This window comes from Plectropomus leopardus, chromosome 1 (assembly GCF_026936395.1).
Source record: "Plectropomus leopardus strain MGB_pleo_1.0 chromosome 1, ASM2693639v1, whole genome shotgun sequence".
In the NCBI taxonomy this organism is placed as follows: Eukaryota; Metazoa; Chordata; class Actinopteri; order Perciformes; family Serranidae; genus Plectropomus; species Plectropomus leopardus.
Genome location: NC_142176.1, coordinates 1,326,959 through 1,347,563, shown reverse-complemented (window position 1 = coordinate 1,347,563; position 20,605 = coordinate 1,326,959). Strand labels below are relative to the sequence as shown.

Genomic DNA, 20,605 nt, shown 5'->3' with positions numbered 1-20,605 from the left:
CTTTTGAAAACGTTATTTACATTTAGTAAAATAATGAGAGGTGACGTTGATAATTTGTCATGTGACTCGTGTAGTTATGTAGCACAGCTGTGAATGCTCACGTTATTTTTTTTACTGAGCGAATCTGAAGAAACCGCAGGCGAAACGCGGCGCTCGCTCTCAGTAAATCACAGCAAAGTCACTCAGTGTGCAGAAGTCTTCTTTGTTTTCCACTTAATATGTTCCTGCTACCAACCAGCAGCTGACATCACACTGTCTGTGCACCGGGAGTTTGCTTATATGTACACACACACACACACACACACACACACACACACACACACACACACACACACACACACACACACACACACACACACACACACACAGCTCATTTTCAGATTATTTTCTTGTCACCGTTTACATATTTTTTGCAGTTTGCGGGAAACTTCTCGCTACATTGCTCTTTTTTTCTGCACTTTTCTCAATAATTTACCATTTTTTCTCAGCTGTCTGAGGTTTAACTGAAAGGCATCTGAATGCAATGAAAACTGATGGCGATCCAGGTGTTAAAGGGTCAAATCTAAAATCAAGCCAAACCCCTTCAACAGCTGGAGCTTTCAGAGGGACAGATGCGCGTCACATCCAGCAGGTCAACAGTCAAACGGTGACTCACAAGGCTCCGGTGTATCCAGGCGCACACAGGCACTCGCCGGTCTGATGGTGGCAGGTGGCGCCGTTGAGGCACTGGCACTCCAGCTGGCAGTCCTTGCCGTACAGGTGGGGCTCGCAGGGCTCCTCGCAGCGCCAGCCCTGGAAGCCGTCGGTGCAGACGCAGGCGCCCGTTATCGGGTTACACTTGGCCCCGTTCCGGCACTGACAGCGGTTACTGCAGTGGGGCCCCCAGAAGTCGCTCTCACAGCCTGGACACAAAGAGGAGGAGGAGGAAGAGGAGGAGGAAGGTGTGAGTCAACAGCTGATTTAAAACTGTGTGCTCATCCACATCTGCAGGAGGAGGAGGATTCACGGACGTCTGACGATGAAGTCATCAGAGTTAAAGACAGGAGGAAGGTCAGGTGACCTGTGATCAGGCGAGATAAGACGAGGAGAGAAGAGTCAACAGTGCCCACATTTATCAAACTTTTTAGGAATAATACCTAACCCTTTGACAAAATGTGGCTGTGTTTCCATCAAGAACATGCAAAGAAGGCAATGAGCAGCAAAAAAAAGACCCCAAATTACCAGGAAATTAGTAAAAAGTACAAGAAAATAAGTAATAAGCGCAGATATGACCTTGAAAAAAAAATGGTAACATAATTTAAAATATGTAATTATGATAAATAATAAACATACATACATACATTCTGAATATAGTTTTCTGGACTACTGACTAGACTTTTTTAATAATACGTTTTAGGTATTTTTCTCATCATTTTTTTTATTATTATTATTTTATTTATTATTTTTTACCTCTCATGTTTTGAAAGAAATCAAACCAGTTAGCTGGCAGTATATTTTTATATATGTTATTATAATATTTGACCAGGAGTGTCTACACTCTGACTGAAGTGAGTCTGCTAAAGTCTGAGACAGTGACCCTGAGGCACCCTGAGGTCGCGTCTGAGGGGAGCAGATGTGTAAATCTGCACGCCGTCAGCTGTGAGTATCAGCGAGGCGACGGGCTGAACGCTGATCTGAGCCTCACATACAGCAGCGACGGTGACATCAGCAAAGCGTCAGTAAACGTCCGTGTTTACAGACCCAGCTGGTCGCAGAGCTCTTCATACCAGCAGATACGTTAAAGCGGCCGAGCCGACAGCACAGTATTGACACAGTGACGTGAAGAGTGCGCACGCACAAACAGCAAAGCAGATTTTAGGTTTCGGTTAATCTGATGCTTCAGAGGAGAGACATCACAGACCTGCTGCAGCTGCAGCACAAATCCTCCCACCGATCTGCTGCAGGAAAACTTCACTACTTTTTAATCCGGCACTGCACTTTTAGAAATAAAGGTGATAACTAGAACCACACAGGGTTCTGCAACTTATCCCCAAAGGAGCTGCTATAACCTTTTATGAAGCAAAGTTCATTCAGATTTTTAACGATAAATTTACAGGATTGACCATAATTTTGAGGCACATTCTCTGAAATGTAATAGCTTATTGTTTCTTTTTCAAATTGTTGGCCTTTTTTGCTCTCTGTAAAAATTTCTGGTGGTTTTTAAGAAGAAAAAAACTTGCAATATCTTTTTTTCTTTACATTTTTTTGTTTTTGCAATTTTTAAAGAAAAAAACCCTTGGTGATTTAAAAACATTTTTTTTTTTTTTTAATTTTTATTTTTTTATTTGTATTGACTTTTAAAGAAAAAAATGCTGTGTGATGATCCACTCTGCTGCTTCTTTGAATGTGCTTTAACCTTTTTAAAACCTGAGCTAATTTTCTAAAATTTCTTTTAAAAAAACGTGAAGAAGGCAAAAAGCAACTTATGAAATGCCCACTCCGATCAAAAAAGCAGGAAATTCTTATTATTTTTTTTAATTACAAGAAAATGATCTAAAAATAAGTTAAAAATAAAAAAAAGCTCAAGAAATTGATAAAAAGCAATTTATATGTACATATTTTTTCTGTAACATAATTTTCGATATATAATGAAGAGAATTATAAATTTAGTTGTTTGGACACTTTCCCCGTTTCTTGATAATAACCAATAATCCTCCCCCGCTAATTTTCAGATCATTTTCTTGTCACCTTCACTAATCTTTTTTTTTTTTACAGTTTGCAGGACCTTTTTTGCCAAGCTGCTCATTATATTTTTCGTGTGTTTTTGAAAGAACTCAAATCAATTTTCTCAGCTTTCAGAGGTTTAAATGCTCTTGAAAGACTTCTGAATGCAGCACAAACTGATGTCAATTCAGGTGTCGTAGGGTTAATATATTTCCAACATGAATGAAGACTGCTCAGCTCCTACAATAAGTCTAAAATACACTGTGGAAACTAAATAGTTACATTCAGACTGTTCAGGTCCAAAAATGCTCCATTGAAACCCATTCAAACTGACATTTTTGATCCCACAGCCATCAGAGCAGAAAAACAGGACTTGTATTATTTCTGGGTGTCATTCTGGGCTTTTGACTCTGAATTTGTCATTTTGACTATTTTCCACCTGATGAGGTCATTTTGACCATATTTGGCATCTGGAGGAAATACATGCTATTTCCACTAGGTGACCTGTCACAGTCAATGTAGCTGCTGATCACTGACATATCCCAGACTGTCAGCAGCTACACTCACACACTGACATATCCCAGACTGTCAGCAGCTACACTCACACACTGACATATCCCAGACTGTCAGCAGCTACACTCACACACTGACATATCCCAGACTGTCAGCAGCTACACTCACACACTGAGCATGAGGTATATATAAAATAATTATTTTTTCATCTAAAAACATAGTGGCATCATGACAATAAACTGGAATCGAAGGGTTAAAATTCTAAAAATGAATTAATATTTGATAGTTATGATTAGGACTGATGTTGAAAGTATAAAATCATATTAATGAATAATATTTTATAATAATTAGCCTGATTTTGAAAAGTGCATTTGTGTGCAGAGCGGTGTGAGTGTGAGTATTTGACAAGGCACAGAAAAAAAATATTTAAAAATCAATGTTGCTGCTAATCAATGACATATCTCAGGCTGTGATAATTAATAAACATCTACTTAGCAAGTAGTATATGGAAAATAAATAATCATTAATAATAAATGAAACCCATTCAAACTGTAATTTTTGATCCCACAGCTATGAAAGCATAAAAACACAGTTTTATTTTTTAAAACTATTGTTGCTGTCCTTTTGTTGTTGTTGTTGTTGATTTGCATTGTCATTTAATGTTATATCATATATATATATATAAAACATCTGTTGTAATTCAAAAACACTATAAAAATATTAAGGAAAAACAGCTGCTGCATTTGTCCCTCTATTCTGGCGTCACCACAGCATGTTGCATGAAGACAGAAATATTCCTGATTGTATGTGTGTGTGTGTGTGTGTGTGTGTGTGTGTGTGTGTGTGTGTGTGTGTGTGTGTAATGGAGGTTTATAACTGCAGGTTTTTCACCTCACACTCGAGTGGCCATTCAGAACATCTGTAAACACTTTCAGCTTCCCACATCGTCGCACAAACTACTTCACTTTGAGCACACTGAGGCAGGACGCAACTGACTGGAAGTGATGCTCACAAGCGTATTAACACTTCCTGTAAGTGTCGCTGCATATTTATCCTGACGTGAACGAGCTCAGAGGGAAACACCACAAACATCAGCCTGCAGTGGTGACATGCGGCGTGATGGATGCAGTTTCCTCCCTGCAGCTCCGCAGTCGCCCCGTCAGGCTGAAACAGCAGAAATTCAGCGTTTTGATTCTCTGTGCCGCTGCGTCCACACTCCTCAACTCTGAGCTCTTACTTTTTCTGTGTTCCAGTGGGCTCTGATTTACAAAAAACCCAAACGGGATCAGTTATTTTCAGCCTTTTTAGCTGCTTGTAGTCGTGGCCCTCAGCGTCTGATACCGACGCATGAGGCACCTTTTAGTGTCAGTTTATAAGACGAGTCTCACATCATCTGACCTTATTCAGGTTAGAGAAGATAAAAGAGTCAAAGAGCCCCAGTGCTAATCAAAACGTTAAATATGTGATAAATTAAAAAAGTCAAGTCAGTTTTATTTAGAAAGCCCATTATCACAAATCATTATTTGCCTCAGTCATCGTCATCCCTCACACAGACTGAGGAAAAACTCCCCCCAAAAAACCCTATAACAGGGAAAAAAGACACTGTATCCACGTAATGAGCAGAAACTGATACGTCCAAAACCGACTCCAGAGAGTCACGTAGAGCATCGTAGTTTAGCCGTGTATTTGACGAGCTGCGAACACGTTGATTTTGTTCGATGAAATATCCTTTTTCTTTGAATCCTAAGCAGAGTGGCTTGATTATTTTCAAAAACATGGGAAGAAGGCAATGAGCAACTAACGAAGAACTCCACCAAAATCGAGCAAGAAATTAGTAAAGAGTACAAGAAAATGTCCTAAAAAATAGCAAAACAAAAAACAAAAACAAACAAACAAAAAAATGGGAAAGTTAAAAAAAAAAAAATCAATAAAATGTAAATTCTTATAAATTATAATTAATTTGAAAAAATATTTTCAACTGTCTTCATTAAATTTTCAAAATATATAATTGTACAAAATATTTCAACAAAATCAGCAAAAGTAGTAAGAAAACCAGCTAATTTTCTCAACTCTCCCAACCTCCCACTTCTCCATCCCACCTGGCCAAGGCCTCTGCTGTCAAAACTAAAATAAATATAAATTATGATAATACAAATTTTTAGTTTTCTGGAATTTTCCCTCAAGCTTTTTAAAAATAATTTTCTAAATCTTTCTTTTTTTTTTTTTTTACATTATTTTGCCCTTTTTTAACAACATAGCAACTGCTGTACAATCACTGTGAAATATCTAAATATAAAAGCTTGCATGTTATCCCTTTTTTACCCCCCCAAGAGAAATTAAAGTAAAATTATATAAAACTAAAATTAAATATAACAAACATAAACATTTTTAGACATACATAAGTAAACAATTAAATAAATAAAAATGAAATTCTTTCAGTTTCAAAATAAATCAAACCAATTTGCTCAGGTTTTAAAGGTTTTACTACTTGTAAAAGGCGTCTGAACGCAGCATGAGAAAAGTGATGTCAATCCAGGTTTCAAAGGGTTAACCTGCCTCCCTTTATTTATCCTGATGAGTGGATTCAACAGATTCTGAGGATCTGTATTCACAAAATACGTCTCAGGTCTGTAAGAGGACGATAAATCAGCAGTCGAGGACATGAGATGAAAACAAGTAGAAAAGACGGCACATTTTATTGTATATTACATCATGTGGAGATAACATAAATCACAGCACCATTATCTTTGTGAAATATGTTGCAGGCTGAACTGCACTCTCAGGAAGGAGAGTAAAGTACCCAGAGTGAGAGTGCCAAGAGCGCTGGATGAATGGCCTCCAGTGAAGAGGAAAAACGCTGGAAAAACGCTGTGAGAGACGGAGAAAAAAGGCCCGCACTCAGAGAACCCCCCCAGATGTGGGTGGTGGTCTTGCAGATATTATAGTGTTAAATGTTTCATCAGCGCGGCGGCAGCGGCGGTGGATGGAGCTCTGAGCAGACAAAGCATAAATCAGACTCTCACTCTCTCAATCTCCCTCTAATTTACTCTCTGTTTCCTCTGCATCCCTCACTTCCTCCTGCCCTATCTCCATCTCTCAGCTCTCAGAGAGGGGACCTCTCTTTATTTCTCTTAACTAGTGAGCCGGCATCATCAAATCCTTTATCCTCTCACAGCCTCAATTATTCAGCAGCAAAGAGTCCAAATCAAGTGACTAATGACTTTGATCAAGAGTAGCTCGCTGGCACTAAGCAAAACTTTCTGCACTAAATTAAGAGCTGCATAATCTACTTTGGCGAGGGCCGACTCTTTAAGGAATATTTCGAGGTTTGTCTACGGGGGAAGTTGCCAATAATAAAATGTGAGCTTGCTCTTTGGTTTGGCTCCATCCTCTCTCACGTCTAAAAGAGAAACACACCTGACATTCCTCAGCTGACACACAAAGAAAATTAGTTGTTGATTAAAGGAAGGTGAAGTTTATTTATGAAGCAGGTGAGCAGAGGAAGGTTCATGGTGCTGTTAAAGCTGGGGTAGGCGGTTTAAGAGGCTGTTTACATGGCAACGGTTCTAGCATGAAACTTTTAACTTTTGTCGTGGTTCGGCCTTTTGTTCACACATTTTCAGGGGCCTGAAAACTTTTGAAACCGGGTTCTAAAGTGTTATGCCATGTTCACAACAAACACCACAAAAAGTTTTGTGTCATAATACTCGCGCATATACGTTCGCTGGAGTATTTTTGGAGCATTTTTCAAATCTCGAAAATTTCGCCCTTAGCTAAAGTGGTTTGCGGTGAAACATAACAGAAAGCTGGATGTAAACACGCTCTGAAGCAGAGTGAACCAAGAGGCTAACACTCCTTTGGAACGCTCCAGGTGAACTGGGAAGTCGGAATATCAGAGATCCTAGTTTAAAATATCAACTGGAACGCCCCCCGAGGACGCCCACTTGGAAACTCGGAGAAACCACACAACCCCCGAAGATCAACATTCAACATGGCTGCTCAGTGCGTGAACAGCAGTAAACACTCTGATAATACAACATTTTTTAGCTCTCATGTATTATTTGTATAACATTAAATCAGCTGTACACATGGTACTGCTCATCTTCTGTCGTTAGACAGGTTTTTACGATGTTGGTATGTACAAGTACAACAGAGAGAGGCTGTTTTAACTGGTATTGCTAACAGAAGCTAACCCTGGTACTGTTCGCTAACAAGAGCAAGTACAAAAAAATAGGGCTGGGCGATATGGAATAAAGTCTTATCACAATGTTTTTATTCATATCAGTCGATATTGATATATATCACAATATCCATCAAATCAGTATTTCTGTCGAGCTTAAAGGTTCCTCTGACTCCTCAGTGAGATATGAAGATATCATCAGGTTAATTTAGGTTTAAATATTTATTTTCTGTCAGACATTGAACATGACAAATATACTGTAGAACAGGCATCACCAACTGGAGGACCTATTCTACTACAATTTAAAGAGGTCCAGTTACTAAAATTTCCTCCCAGCAAAGGTCCGAGCCTTAAACCTAAAATCAATATAAGCTCTGTTTGTCTGTCTCACTGTGCTGCTGTCGGACCATCAGCTGTTTGATCCATGATGATGAAATGCTGTGGCTGTCAAACACTCAGCTGTTCTAGAGTCAAAGTCCTTCACGTTTTTACACGATTGTTCAACACTCGCTGTGTTTTGGCGTGAAATTTTCCTCGGTGTCATGAGAGTGTGAGACAGAGCCCAAAAATGTGAGACGAACAGCAGATGGGAGTTGGTCAATTTTTTTTTTTAAAAAAAGCTAGGGAATAATTATAATTACATACTGAAAATTATAACAATTATTTAACACTTTCTTGATTATTCTTTTTTGTAAACTAATTTTCAGGTAGGTTTTTGTACTTTTTCATAATGTCTTGCTTATCTTTGGGTCATTTCTTCTTTGCTCATTGCCCTCTTGCTGTTATTTTGTAGGAAATCAAGCCAGTTTGCTCGGATTTCAAAGGGTTAAAGACTTATATCTCAACAATGATGCTTAAAGTCTCTCAGAAACCTTGAGGCAGGTTCACTCAGTTCATTTTGTTTGAGTAATAATTCCTTTTGAAACCTTCATTCTAAAGCTATTTACCGTGGGTTTACTGGATGATTTTATGACGTGCTGGTGTGTGTACGAGGCAGAAATCAAAAGTATTCACAAGGTCACATGACGGCAGCAGAACGATTCTTCTCAAATGTCTTTTAACTCGCTGTACGGATGATTTTTTTTTTTCCACAGCAGAAACTCAATAAATAACAATCTTTCTCACCTATAAAAGAACACAACAGCTGTTTGAGCAGCAATTAGAAGCTCAGAGATATAAAGTGTGTTACTGCCTTTACTCTACACACACACACACACACACACACACACACACACACACACACACACACACACACACACACACACACACACACACACACCGTGATGAAATATTGATGTTTGAAACTTCCTTTTTAATGCAGCAGCTAATTGGAGGATCCACAGACAGACAGCCCTCCTACACAGCAGCCCGATAAGGATTTCTATCATCATGATGTTCCTTTACTTTTTCTTAAATTTAAAAATATAAACGTGACTTTCTATCTGCATGAACGGAGCAGCGTTTAACACGAGAGGACGAGCCTGAACAGCATCAGAGAGGGAGGGGGGCAATTACAGGAAGGTGATTAAAACTTTTTAAATAAAATGAAAAAAAAACAAAAGAAAGCAATCAAGTTGTACCATCTCCTTCAGGCAAAACACAGACTTTTAACCCTTTGAAACCTGGAGCGACATTACTTTCTTGCGCTGCTTTCAAACACCTTTCACAAGTATTTAACCCTTTGAACACTGAGCAAATTTTGTGATTTCTTTCAAAAACATAGGGAAAAGGTAAAGGAGAAACTTGATAAATGTTCCTCAAACTTCAAGATATTAGAGAATATTTTTTAAAAACTTTTGGGAAATTGTCTAGAAGAAAATGTCAAGGGAAAAAAGGAAAGATTACATTTATAATTTTCATTACATAATTACATATCTAAAATTATGTTACACAATTATATGATTTTTTAAGCACTTTTCATCATGTGATGTGAAGTCAAGCGCTCGAAAGCAACAGGTGGTGATGTAACCTCAACTGTGAGGCCACGTTGGCCAATCAGAAGCCTGAAGTAATTACTGGAAAACACACACACACAACAACAACAACAACAACAGCAGCACATCGCAGGGAGACACACACACACACACACACACACAGACACAGACACACACACACAGACACAGACACAGACACAGACACACACACACACACACAGACACAGACACAGACACAGACACACACACACACACACACACACACAGGCAGTGTTTAGGTCGGTCCGATCGAACTTTGGGCCTGAGTGCGGTGCGTCTGGGTCAGTGTGAACACAGCAGCTGCATTCAGGTGCGGACCAAAACGGCCACCCCCTCAGGGAGGTCGCGGTACGGCTCCCAGCGAACTCTGGTGCGGTTTCAGATTTCAGTCTAAAACTGCCTTCATACCTCTGAGAGCCAAACGCACTGAGAGTGAGATCATCCGTATGACTCTCAATATGAATCCAAACACGCAGCCAGAGCGGGAGGAGCGACACATTCACTCATATTCAAGAGCTGATCTGCTGTAACACGGTCACACTGGCAGGTCTTTACACATCCAGCATAATAAGGTCATAATACAGTCAGTGCTCTCCACATTAGAGCAGCCTGATCCTGCAGAGAACCTCATTTTTTCCAGCACAGTTTCAATGTTGAGAGCAGGATGTGATTAGTGCTGTTCCTCCACGGTGTTGCAGTGTGGTGTATTGTATTGTAAAGGCAGCGCAGTGCTTTAGGTAATGTCTGCACACACGCTGTGCATGGCTGATTGATGTCGTCATTAAACCGTCTGCTGCACCTACTTTAAATGCTGCTCTCTCTTGTCTCTCCAGCCACTCGGAAGAAAAAAAAAAACCTTAAGGGTTTCACTGTACCGCTTTTTCATGACACAGGCAAAAGTTATGCAAATATAATAATCATTCATTAGTCATTATCAGGTGGAAGTCAGCTGGTTGAGTTGTTTTCATAACTGTGCTATGTGGCCTGAAAAAAAGATATGTCAGTGTGCACTTCTGGGGCTGTGATTATTTGAGTGAGCGCGGATCTTTTGTTTATCCAGCAAATTCTGCTGCGCAGCATCCGGCTTCACTTTCAGACACTGACGACATTAACTGCTGAAGTCCATCTTTGTTTAATATTCGTCTTCAGTGTCTCAACAGTTCAGGCTCTCTGTCATCGTATGTTGTGCTTCATAAAGCTGCGCACGTTCAGTGAGAGACAGGTTTGGACTGCAGGTAGGTCAGTCTATTGACTTCCTCCTACTCATTTTCAGACATGAAATACTTTACTGAATATGTCCGGTGGGAATTCTGATGTTGTTTTTGCTTACATTTTTATTTTTGTTGTCTTATTTTGTTTGCCATGTTCGAAATAAAGATCTAATCTATCACTTTGTTACTACGAAGTCACGCTGTTCCAACACGTGCACATTGAGTCTCACTGGAAGAAGTAGGGACATCCGTGAAAAAGGCACCGTCTGAATGGCAGCATATGTAGCATTTTTGATAAAAGACAACTGTGAGATGACCGTGTTGCCACTGAGTGATATGATGCATATGATAAACACCGGCAGGTTTATTTCTATTGCAGCCGCTTATTAAAGCCAATCTAATATCACCAGTTTCTTTGTCTCGTATCAGAGTGAAGAAGATCTCGGTGTCTTCCTCCGTCCACACATGCCGAGTCATGTTTTGTAGAATGTCATGTGACTATGTTGAACTCTTTCTTCTTATTTGGGTTTAATGGCGGTTGGCATCCATAAAATTGCATTGAAGTTTGCCAAATATGGCTTTTTCGAATCGCCTGAAATACCATCTCATGTGAGCAGTGAAAGACTCTGAAAGCAGCACAAGAAAAGCGATGTCGCTCCAGGTATCAAAGGGTTAATCTGTTTACCTGTGTAAAATCCCAAACTGTTGGTGTTTTTTTTTTTTGTTTTTTTTTTAGCATTAGACAGTTTTCTGAATCTCTTGTTGCTTCTATCCTAACCTTGTTTTTGTACTGTATTTAACTAAATACATACTAAATAATTCATTTATTTTACAATTTACACAGCGTCCCAGCTGTTTTGGAGTGAGTGTTGTACGTACATGCAAACAAATGCAGCCAGACATCTGATGCACTAACCCCCTCCTCTGATGCTAAGCTAACACCCTGCAGCAGCAGCTCCTCTCAAACCCTCCCCTCCTGCACACAAACTTTTCAAACTTCTCCGACAAACACAAAGAACTAATGTGCTGTTTCTAACCAGGTATACAAAACCTCTCCAGCATTAAATTAATATTGAAAACATCTCCTTCCACTGCAGCCCCCAACAGCCTCTGACATGCACATGATGAGTGTTTACATTAATCAAACCTGTCAATAGCGTCACGGCGCGGGCCGCGAGGTTAAAGCGATTAACTGAGTAAAAAAACAAAGCTCTGCATTCACAAGTGTCCGTTCACAAGAGCAGAAAAAAATGAATTAGCGGGTTCTGTGCTGCTGCTTTATTTTTCGGCTGATTGAATCAGAATTAGAGAGGCGGACGAGTAAAAACACAAAACTCAAAAGACAGCATTGATTGTTGACTTTCAAAGGCCCACTAGAGGGCATCTCATGCACAAAGTTTGCTGTTTATTTATTTGTTTATTTGTAGGAATGAAATTCATCTTCTATTAAAGAAATACTGAAAAACTCCTCTTACAAGCAGAGTTTACAATCAAGGACCTCATGCAAGAAACAACATACGGACAAATTTCTTTTTTATTTTGTTAGTAGCCACTGATTCTTGGGATTTACAAATGTTTTTCTTATTTTTGCTTTTCTCTCTGGTCAGGAGCACTCTGACCAATATACGAGAAAAACATCTCGTTTTCACAGACCACACATTGTTATCCAGCGCAACAAACAATAAGTTTTACATCTGAGGAACATTAAAAAGTGAATGAATATCATTTAATCAAATTTAGATAATGTTTTACAGCAACTACAAAATGCATTTCCTGCAGAAAATGCCTGTGAATGCTGAGAGCTCAAAACCATGGCTGAAAATGCAGAAATGTTAAACAAACTGCCAGAAATATCTATCTCTATATATGCTGCTATTCCTTTGAACGATTTTAGTAATTTAGATTTTTATTTGACTTTATTACATTTATTAAAACCTTTTTGCATTGTACTTTTACCTTTAATACTTCAATATAGCTGCCTGAAATTAAATTTACCTTATTAAACAGCAGATCTACATCTGTTTCACTACTGTAGAAATTCTTCTTACTTCAACTCTTTTTTGGCGTCATGTCTCCAGTCTTGTTCATGTGTCCGAGTCTTTGCACACGACACTAAACCTGCCCTTATATGGTGTTAAGGGGGCGTGGCCTGTGCTGACAGGTGACTGATGATCAGTGGGATTTATTATTGAACTCACCTGGTCAGAGCAGATTTGGATGCTTCACTAAAACCAACGTAAAATAATTACTTCAATCAGTGACACAAATCAAGTTATCAAGTTCAATTAACAAAACTGCTGTGAAATCAAACTGAGAAAACTTAATTTGTTTATGTGTTACAGACTGAATTAATTACTTTAAGTAAGTTGACAATTCTCTTTTTTCAGTAAAAGTTTTCAACTTCTTGTATTTTCTCTCAGTAGAAAATGAAGAAAAAAATAAAGCAGAAATGTAAGAGCACGTTGCTGCATGAGGCTGAGTCTGTTGTCCCAGTATGTTGAGAGGATTGTTTTCCCGTAAAGAGGCGGCGTGCGCCCCGGCGAGAGGGTGATGGACGAGCGGCGTGATGGGACCGGAGCGCGGGGGGAACACCCTGCCAATACGCAGGCAGAGGGATAGTGCTGAGTGGCCGAAAACGCAGCAGCGCTCGGACTGCCACCGGGCCATCTGTTGATCTATGGAGCAGCAGCCGCGCTCATTTGTCTTGGTTCTGCTCCGCTGATCACGCTGTGGCTCTGCGGGCCGCACGGCGAGCTACTGCCTGCCTTTATTTGACTTTATTAGTGTTCACCATGTGGACAAATCAGAGGCGTGCGCGGGGGGGCAGAGGGGAGCGAGCAGTTTATTTTACACAGAAACACACATGGACACGCCTGAGGAGGGCTTGTGTTCACTGTAGCACCTCCAATAAATGTGCACCGGTTTTATTTTAGGAACCGGCAGCTTAGTGATGATTTCATGACCGTTAGATCTGAAAATGATTTCGTAACGGGGCCTGTGCGTGATATTCAGAGCGTATTATTCGTCTGGATTCTCAACATGAAGGTGATCGAGCTAAAAGCTAGCAGCTAACGATGCGTACACGTTTACGTGATGTTAAAAAAAGAGGAATTATTGTGTCAGTCTGACAAAAACTAGACTTCTAAAATACATCTTAACGTTTAAGTCTGACCGAAATTACACTAAATCGAATTTCTCCAAATGGGACTAACACAGTCTAATAATTCGACAGGAAGTGGATTTCCTGCGTCATGTAAACACCTCAGTTGGTTTTTAACTGGACTCGGCGTTCGGCCCGTGCTCCTCGCCGCCGCTCGGTCCTCCATCGGTGGTTAGAGACTGTTTGTTATGTGTGAGGGGGGAGGGGCTGCTGCTAAACGTGTCCGACATTATTAACGTGTAAGCACTGAGGAGGGACTGGAGTTTTAATTTTGGCTCAGGTGAACATCATCAAACTCAGATGATGTTTCAGAGTCATTATAATGAGTTATTACATTTCAGGGCTAAAGAAACATCACCACCTGTGGTCCATTAATTCCCATTACTGCAATTTCAGTTACTGTTTATCTCTCTACTGAACAGGAGTACATTTACTAGAGTACTGAAGTACAAATCTGAGTAACTTTTGCTTTACTTGAATATTTTAATCTCATAACACTTTCCACTTCTGCAAGTGCAGCTGAAAAAACTAGTCGATTAAAGATTTATTTGGCAACAATTTTATCACCGTGTAAGTCATTTTTCATGCAAAAAAACATTTCATGGTTCCAGCGTCTCATATAAACAGTATGGATTTTGATTTATTAAATGTATTAAAACCTTTTAGCATGTCTACATTTACTTTTGATACTTAAATGCATTTTCCTGGAATCACATTTGTTTAAGTTTATTAAACAGTATGCGTATATCGGTTTGACTCCTGCAGGAGTTCTTCTTCTTTCAGCCTTTTTTGGCGTCTCCAGTCTTTGCACACGGCACTAAACCTGCCCTTATATGGTGTTTAGGGGGCGTTACCTGTGCTGACAGGTGACTGATGGTCAGTGGGATTCATCACTGAGATCACCTGACCAGAGCAGATTTGCTGCAACCGGAGATGACTTCTCTAATATTTTCTCTTAGCAGAAAATTAAGATAAATTTAAGGGAATGTTGCGTCCTGAGGCCTGTTGATGTGTATCAGAAAGATTTGTTGAATGACAGCCAATCACGCTGCAGCCACGAGCGATGACAAGTAACGTGAACGTGTTGCATATGGTGAAGCTGCACTGCAACTCCTCAGGAGACGCATTCACGTCAATAATGCAAGGAGAAAATTTGCTCACATTTCGTGTGAACACAGTATGAAAACATGAGCTACGCAAACACACATCCAACCACAGGAAATGATTCGCCACATGAAGCTGCACGCAGACAGAGAAAAGACGCCACCGTCTCTGAGCTGAGAGCCGCTGACGGGGACGAATTAACGATTATAAAGTTGTTTTGTGTCTGTCATCGAGTCGCCTTCAACATTTCACCGAGTCAAGACGCCGGATCGATGCTGCTGTCAGCCAACCAACGCCTTCTCGGCTGCACCCACAGCGTCTGCTGGGCAAACGCCAGTGAACTATCCAGTCAACACACACACGCGCACACACACACACACACACACACACACACACACACACACACACACACACACACACGCACACACACACACACACACACACACACACACACACACACACACACACAGAGCCTCTAGCTCGATCCATTCATTTTTAATTCGATGGCATTGTTGTCAAAAACCTCTGGAAGAGGGCGAGAGAAGCAATCTGCAGGATACTTGTTTTTCATGACTTTGACGACACCTTTGGTGATAAGCAGTCGCTGCTTTGGTGTTTTGCATTTACCGCAGGCGCCGGCTCAATATAATCTATTATTAAATACTACTCTTATATTTATTCCAAACAAATTGCTATTGTTGCTTCCATAAACACAAAGAGACGATAAGTGCAGAAGAAAGAGAGTCGCCTCGCTGCTGAACAGCACAGTAAGGGCTTTTAAACAATCCATTGGTTGACTCATTATTGTATCAGCGAGCCAGGTGGAAAACGTGTTTTATTTATGGGAAAAAATTGCAAATGATTATTTTAAGGCGCAACAAATCACAGGCACACTGCTTCCTAACCACAGTGTGCAGCCGGCTCACTGAGGGAGGTCAGCAGCAGCACCGAGCCGAGCCTCCGGAGAGGAAACAGTCATCAACACAGATACTCAACCCACGGCCCGCTGGCCAAATCTGGCCCCTGATGGGGTGCCTGGTGGCCCCCTAAAATCATTTTCTAATTCACAATAAAATCAAGTGACTCATTCTGGGGATTGTTTTCGTCCTTTTAGACGCCATAACGTGCCGAGTGACTAAAACAGCATCAAAAAAGAGCCAGAGGAGGATCCCCCACACCCCCACAGAGGCGCTAGATGAGACCCTAATGTCCTAAAATCCCAAAAACATCCTTAAATTCCGGAAACATCTGAAAATCTGAAAAGTGTCCTAAAGTCCAAGTGTCCTAAAATCCAAGAAATGTCCAAAAAGTGCTAGAAATGTCCTGAAATAATCAAAATGTCCTAAAATCCTAGAAACATCATAATAATCGGTGAAACATCTTAAAATACATAATAAAATCCTAAAAATTAACTAAGTTTTGAGAAATGTCCCGAAACCCTAAATGTCTTAAAATCTTATAAATGTCCCAAAATCCTGAAATTGTCCTAATAGTGTAAAACTGTTCTGAAATCCTGGAAACATCTTAAAATCCTAGAGATGTCCTCATGTCATAGAAACCTCCTAAAATCCTACATACGTCTTAAACTCTTTGAAATGTCTGTTAAAATACCGTAAATGTCCTAAAATCTGAGAAATGTCCCAAAATCCTAGAAACCTCCTACATTCAGAGGAACGTCTTAAAATCTTAGAAATGACCCAAAATCCTCCTAAAATCCTGGAAATGATCTGAAAACCCAGAACATCTTAAAATCCTAGAGATGTCCTTATGTCATAGAAACCTCTGAAAATCCTACAATCGTCTTAAACTCTTTGAAATGTCCTAAACTCTGAGAAACTTCTTGAGGTCCTACAAACATCCTTAAAGCCAGGAAATGTCCTAAAATCCTGGAAACGTCCTAATATCCTAGCAACCTCGTAAAATCTTAAAAACGTTGGAAAACTCTTAAAATGTGGTGCCGCTGAGACTCAGGCGGAGCAGGTTTGGTTTCTGCCGTCATGACGCCGGAGTTCAGTGTATTTCTGTCTCCAGCTGCAGCAGTATTTGGGTATTTCCCGGGTATGCAGCACTTTATTCAAGGCCACACGGCGTGCATGAGTAAAGTATTTTCATCAGCACGCTGTCAGACAGCCGCCGCGCTCCCTCCGACAAATGACTAAACAGTCCTTCGTAAAGAGGCGGTGGGCGGGGCTTCTCTGCGCCGCGCCACTCTCACCTCCAAATCAAACGGATGAAAGTTGCCGTGTGTTGCTCTCGGCGCGAGTTTTCATGTAGAAAACTATGTCAGGCGGAGCTGAGTTATGAGGAGACGACTGACCCACATACAAACACGCACGCTTGTGTGTAATTCAGAGCCATTGATTTCCTATTTTCAATTAATAATTGTAATTAGTGGCGGCACAGTTCAGGCAGTGCGGGATGTGGGTCGATGAGGGGGAGGGCGGTGATGGAGGACAGGCCAGACGGATGACACAATTTACTGCTCGCAGCGCTGGAATAAAGTGTCGGTTTACTGTGACACTGACCGTGAGAGCGAGCGTCCGCTCATCGACTCTTCACGGATTTGTCTTTAAAGGAGGCCGTTTTCATGTCCAGATAACAAACCGCTTCTGTAATCAGTGCCAGACCACAGCGGTTATTTTCACGCCTCTGGCAAAAACACATTAGGCCTGCAGAGACTCTCCACTGACTTCTCTGATCGTTTTTAACCCTTTCAAACCTGAGCAAACTGGCCTGTTTTCTTTCCAGAACATAAGAAGGACAATAAACGATTTTACGACTAATGAAGTAAGTGATGAAAACTAGTGAGAAAATAGTAAAAGTTATCAGAGAATTCCTTTAAAAAACAGCAACAACAACAACAACAACGACAACAAGGAAGGAAATGACCTTAACACAATATTAACCCTTCGGCAATGATTGACTGATGCCATCTAAAAACATGGTGGCATCGCCACAAAAAACAGGCATTTAAAGGGTTAAAATTCTGAAAATGAATGAATATTTGGTATTTATGATTAGAATTCATGTAGGTTTGACAACATGAACTCAATGAAAGTAGAAAATCATATTAATGTTTAACATTTTTTTAAAGCTTGATTTGAAAAGTGCATTTTGCGATACCAGAGTGTGTGATATTAAAGCGGGTCCAAAGGGTTAAATATGTATGTCAAATATAGTTGTCTGGACATTATCTCTGAGGGTTTGTTTTTGATAATTTTCTGATGATATTCTCTCTCTGACTCTTTTCTTTTTGCTGCTTATTGTGTTTTTTTCATTTTTTCAAACCAAATTTCTCAGATTTCAAAGCTTTAACATCTCGAGCTCAAGAAACCTGATGTCGATCCAGGTCTCAAAGGGTTAAATAATTGCTTCTATTAACGGTCATCGACAGTTTTGCTGCAGAGTGATGCATGAGATCACTTGATCACTGACGTGTTTTCGTTTTTTAATGCGAGTGTTGAACTCCGGCTCGCTTTCTTGTGTCATAATTACATTTTAATGATCTCCTGTTCTGCAAACTTTGGGCGTGAACATGAGTTCAGGTCTAATGGCTGCTGGAGCTGTTTGTCCTCCCACCGACCCTCAGATAAATATGAAGAGGTGAGAGGTGCACATCAGACAGCTGATGGCGCCATTTGGCTGAGGTCAAAGGTCGACCATCATCCAAAGCTGCACCGGAGTCATCCGCCGGACGCCGACACGTTTATGACGAGAGTTTCGTTTCGTTTCTGATTACTGTTCGATATTTTTGCAGACCAGCAGTCAGAAAAAAAACTGTTGATATTGCATGTTTCAGACGCATCATATCAACGTTTCCAAAGTGACGCCTGTGAGCTGATCTGCGCATCAGGAGGGGAAAGAAATGGAGGACGGCGAGGGACCTCAGCAGGACGGCTGCCAAGCTGCAGACGCAACAAACCACACCGGCGGTGTTTGAGGGTTCATCATCGTCCAGCAGCCTTTTAGCCTCACACACGGCGGTGTTTCAGTCACACGTCACAGAGGTTGTTTTCTTACTGAGATTTTGTTGAATTTCCTGTTTTTATGACGCCACTCAAGAGGTTTTATTTCACAGAGAGATCATTGTGTTTCTGGACGCAACAGGGCAACAAAAGCCATCATTGCATTTCCTGCTCAGACAGTATCACAAGAAGTATTTTACCACGAAATAATTGTGTTTCCTGCTAAAATAGTGCCATGAGAGCGGTCATATCTCACAAAGAGCTTTTCCGGCTGGAAAAGGGCCACAAAAGCACTTGTTCTTTAGCAACACATCATCACATTTTCTGTGGAGATATTGTCACATTTATCAAGAAAATGTCATGTTTTCTCCCGAGAAAGTGTTTTTTTTTTTTTTACAAGACATTGTTACATTTCCTGTCGGGATAGTGCCACAAAAAGCACCTGTATGTTACCGAAAGATCATGGTGTTTTCTGCCGAGACATCACCACAAAAGTTTTTCGACATCCCTGCATTTCCTGTCGGGGTAGTGCCATTAAAAACTGTCGTTTTTTACAAAGACATCATTGCCTTTCTTGCCGAGATAGCTTCTCTAAACGATGTCTGTTCATCGTGAGCCCTGTAACTCACACTGTTTATTCCACTCAACACAAATTCCCCAAACTTCTACCAGGCCGACGCCTCACATACCTGCCAGTCCAGCTGCAGAACACCAGGATGAAAACCTGGAAGAAATAAAACCTGATCGAGCTCCCAGCAGCACGCTCCTGTTTCCAACACATGTAATGTGATCCGTTGGGAAATCATTCAGCCTCGTCCCCGGAGGCTCCTCACGCAAAAAAGGTGCTTTGAAATGTCAGATCCGTCTCCAACAAGTCCTTCATTTAAAATCAGTTTAACCCATAAATTAGACTTTTTTATTTCTCTCTGAAACCAGGCAGAGACCTGGGGAAATCAGCTGCTCCTCTGAGCTGTGTCCTCCAAAATATAAATTTTCCAACTCTCTGCAGATTACAGGCCCGGGGGGGGGGGCTGTGTTTTTAATGATCTTTTTACCTGTAAACACGTGAAAAACTGACAAATATACATGTTGGCTGTGAAACATTCAACACTCAGCTGTAAGTGCACTTACATCTGCACACCAGCTGAGCCACGTTTCTGTTTTTTATTAATCTGACGAACTTTTAGATGTTTTCAACATAAACATTTGCTTTTCGTCCAACCCACCTGTGTTTACGGTCACAGCTACTTTAGATTTAATCCAAGTCTATAAATTAAATTTAATTCATTTCAATCCTCCGTAGTTGCATATTTCCCATTTTTATGATAATTGTAATGTTGACTTTTAACATGTGCTAAATAATAAAAAACAAATAGTTTCAGTCTGGTTTTATTCAACGAAAACTGGAAATGTTTTAGTCCATTAAATTCACGACATTATAATCAAATTTTAGTCATTACTTTTATAAAATGTTTCATTAAATAATTTATCGTTCTCTTCTGAATGTCCAATAGTCCAACGCTAACATTTTTGTCTCATTGTTGTCGAGTTGTCATAGTTTTTATTATCATGATCTATTTTTAGCTCAACGTCTTTTCTTTGCCATGGTAAAAAATTTGTTGAGAAATCTTTTTTTGTCCAAGTATCCATGAAAAGCTGGAGACATTTGACCTTTGAGGACCCTCAGGACGTCCGGGGCTGACCTAACGACCGTCTCAAGAGTTTGAACTGAACAGGGTGAAGCAGCGTTTTGTTGTCATGCAGCACAAACCTGGAATAAAAGACGAGCCCCAAAT

General features: G+C 40.4%; 1 protein-coding gene across 3 annotated transcripts in view; it reads right to left on the bottom strand.

Moving 5' to 3' along the window:
* Positions 1 to 20,605, bottom strand: part of LOC148190323 (multiple epidermal growth factor-like domains protein 11) — a 158,907-nt gene that overhangs the window by 55,080 nt on the left and 83,222 nt on the right. For all 3 annotated transcript variants that reach the window (XM_088076744.1, XM_088076794.1, XM_088076817.1), the window contains exon 7: positions 656 to 902. In XM_088076744.1, the coding sequence (XP_087932870.1) occupies positions 656 to 902 (247 nt within the window). The remainder of the gene's footprint in view (positions 1 to 655; positions 903 to 20,605) is intronic.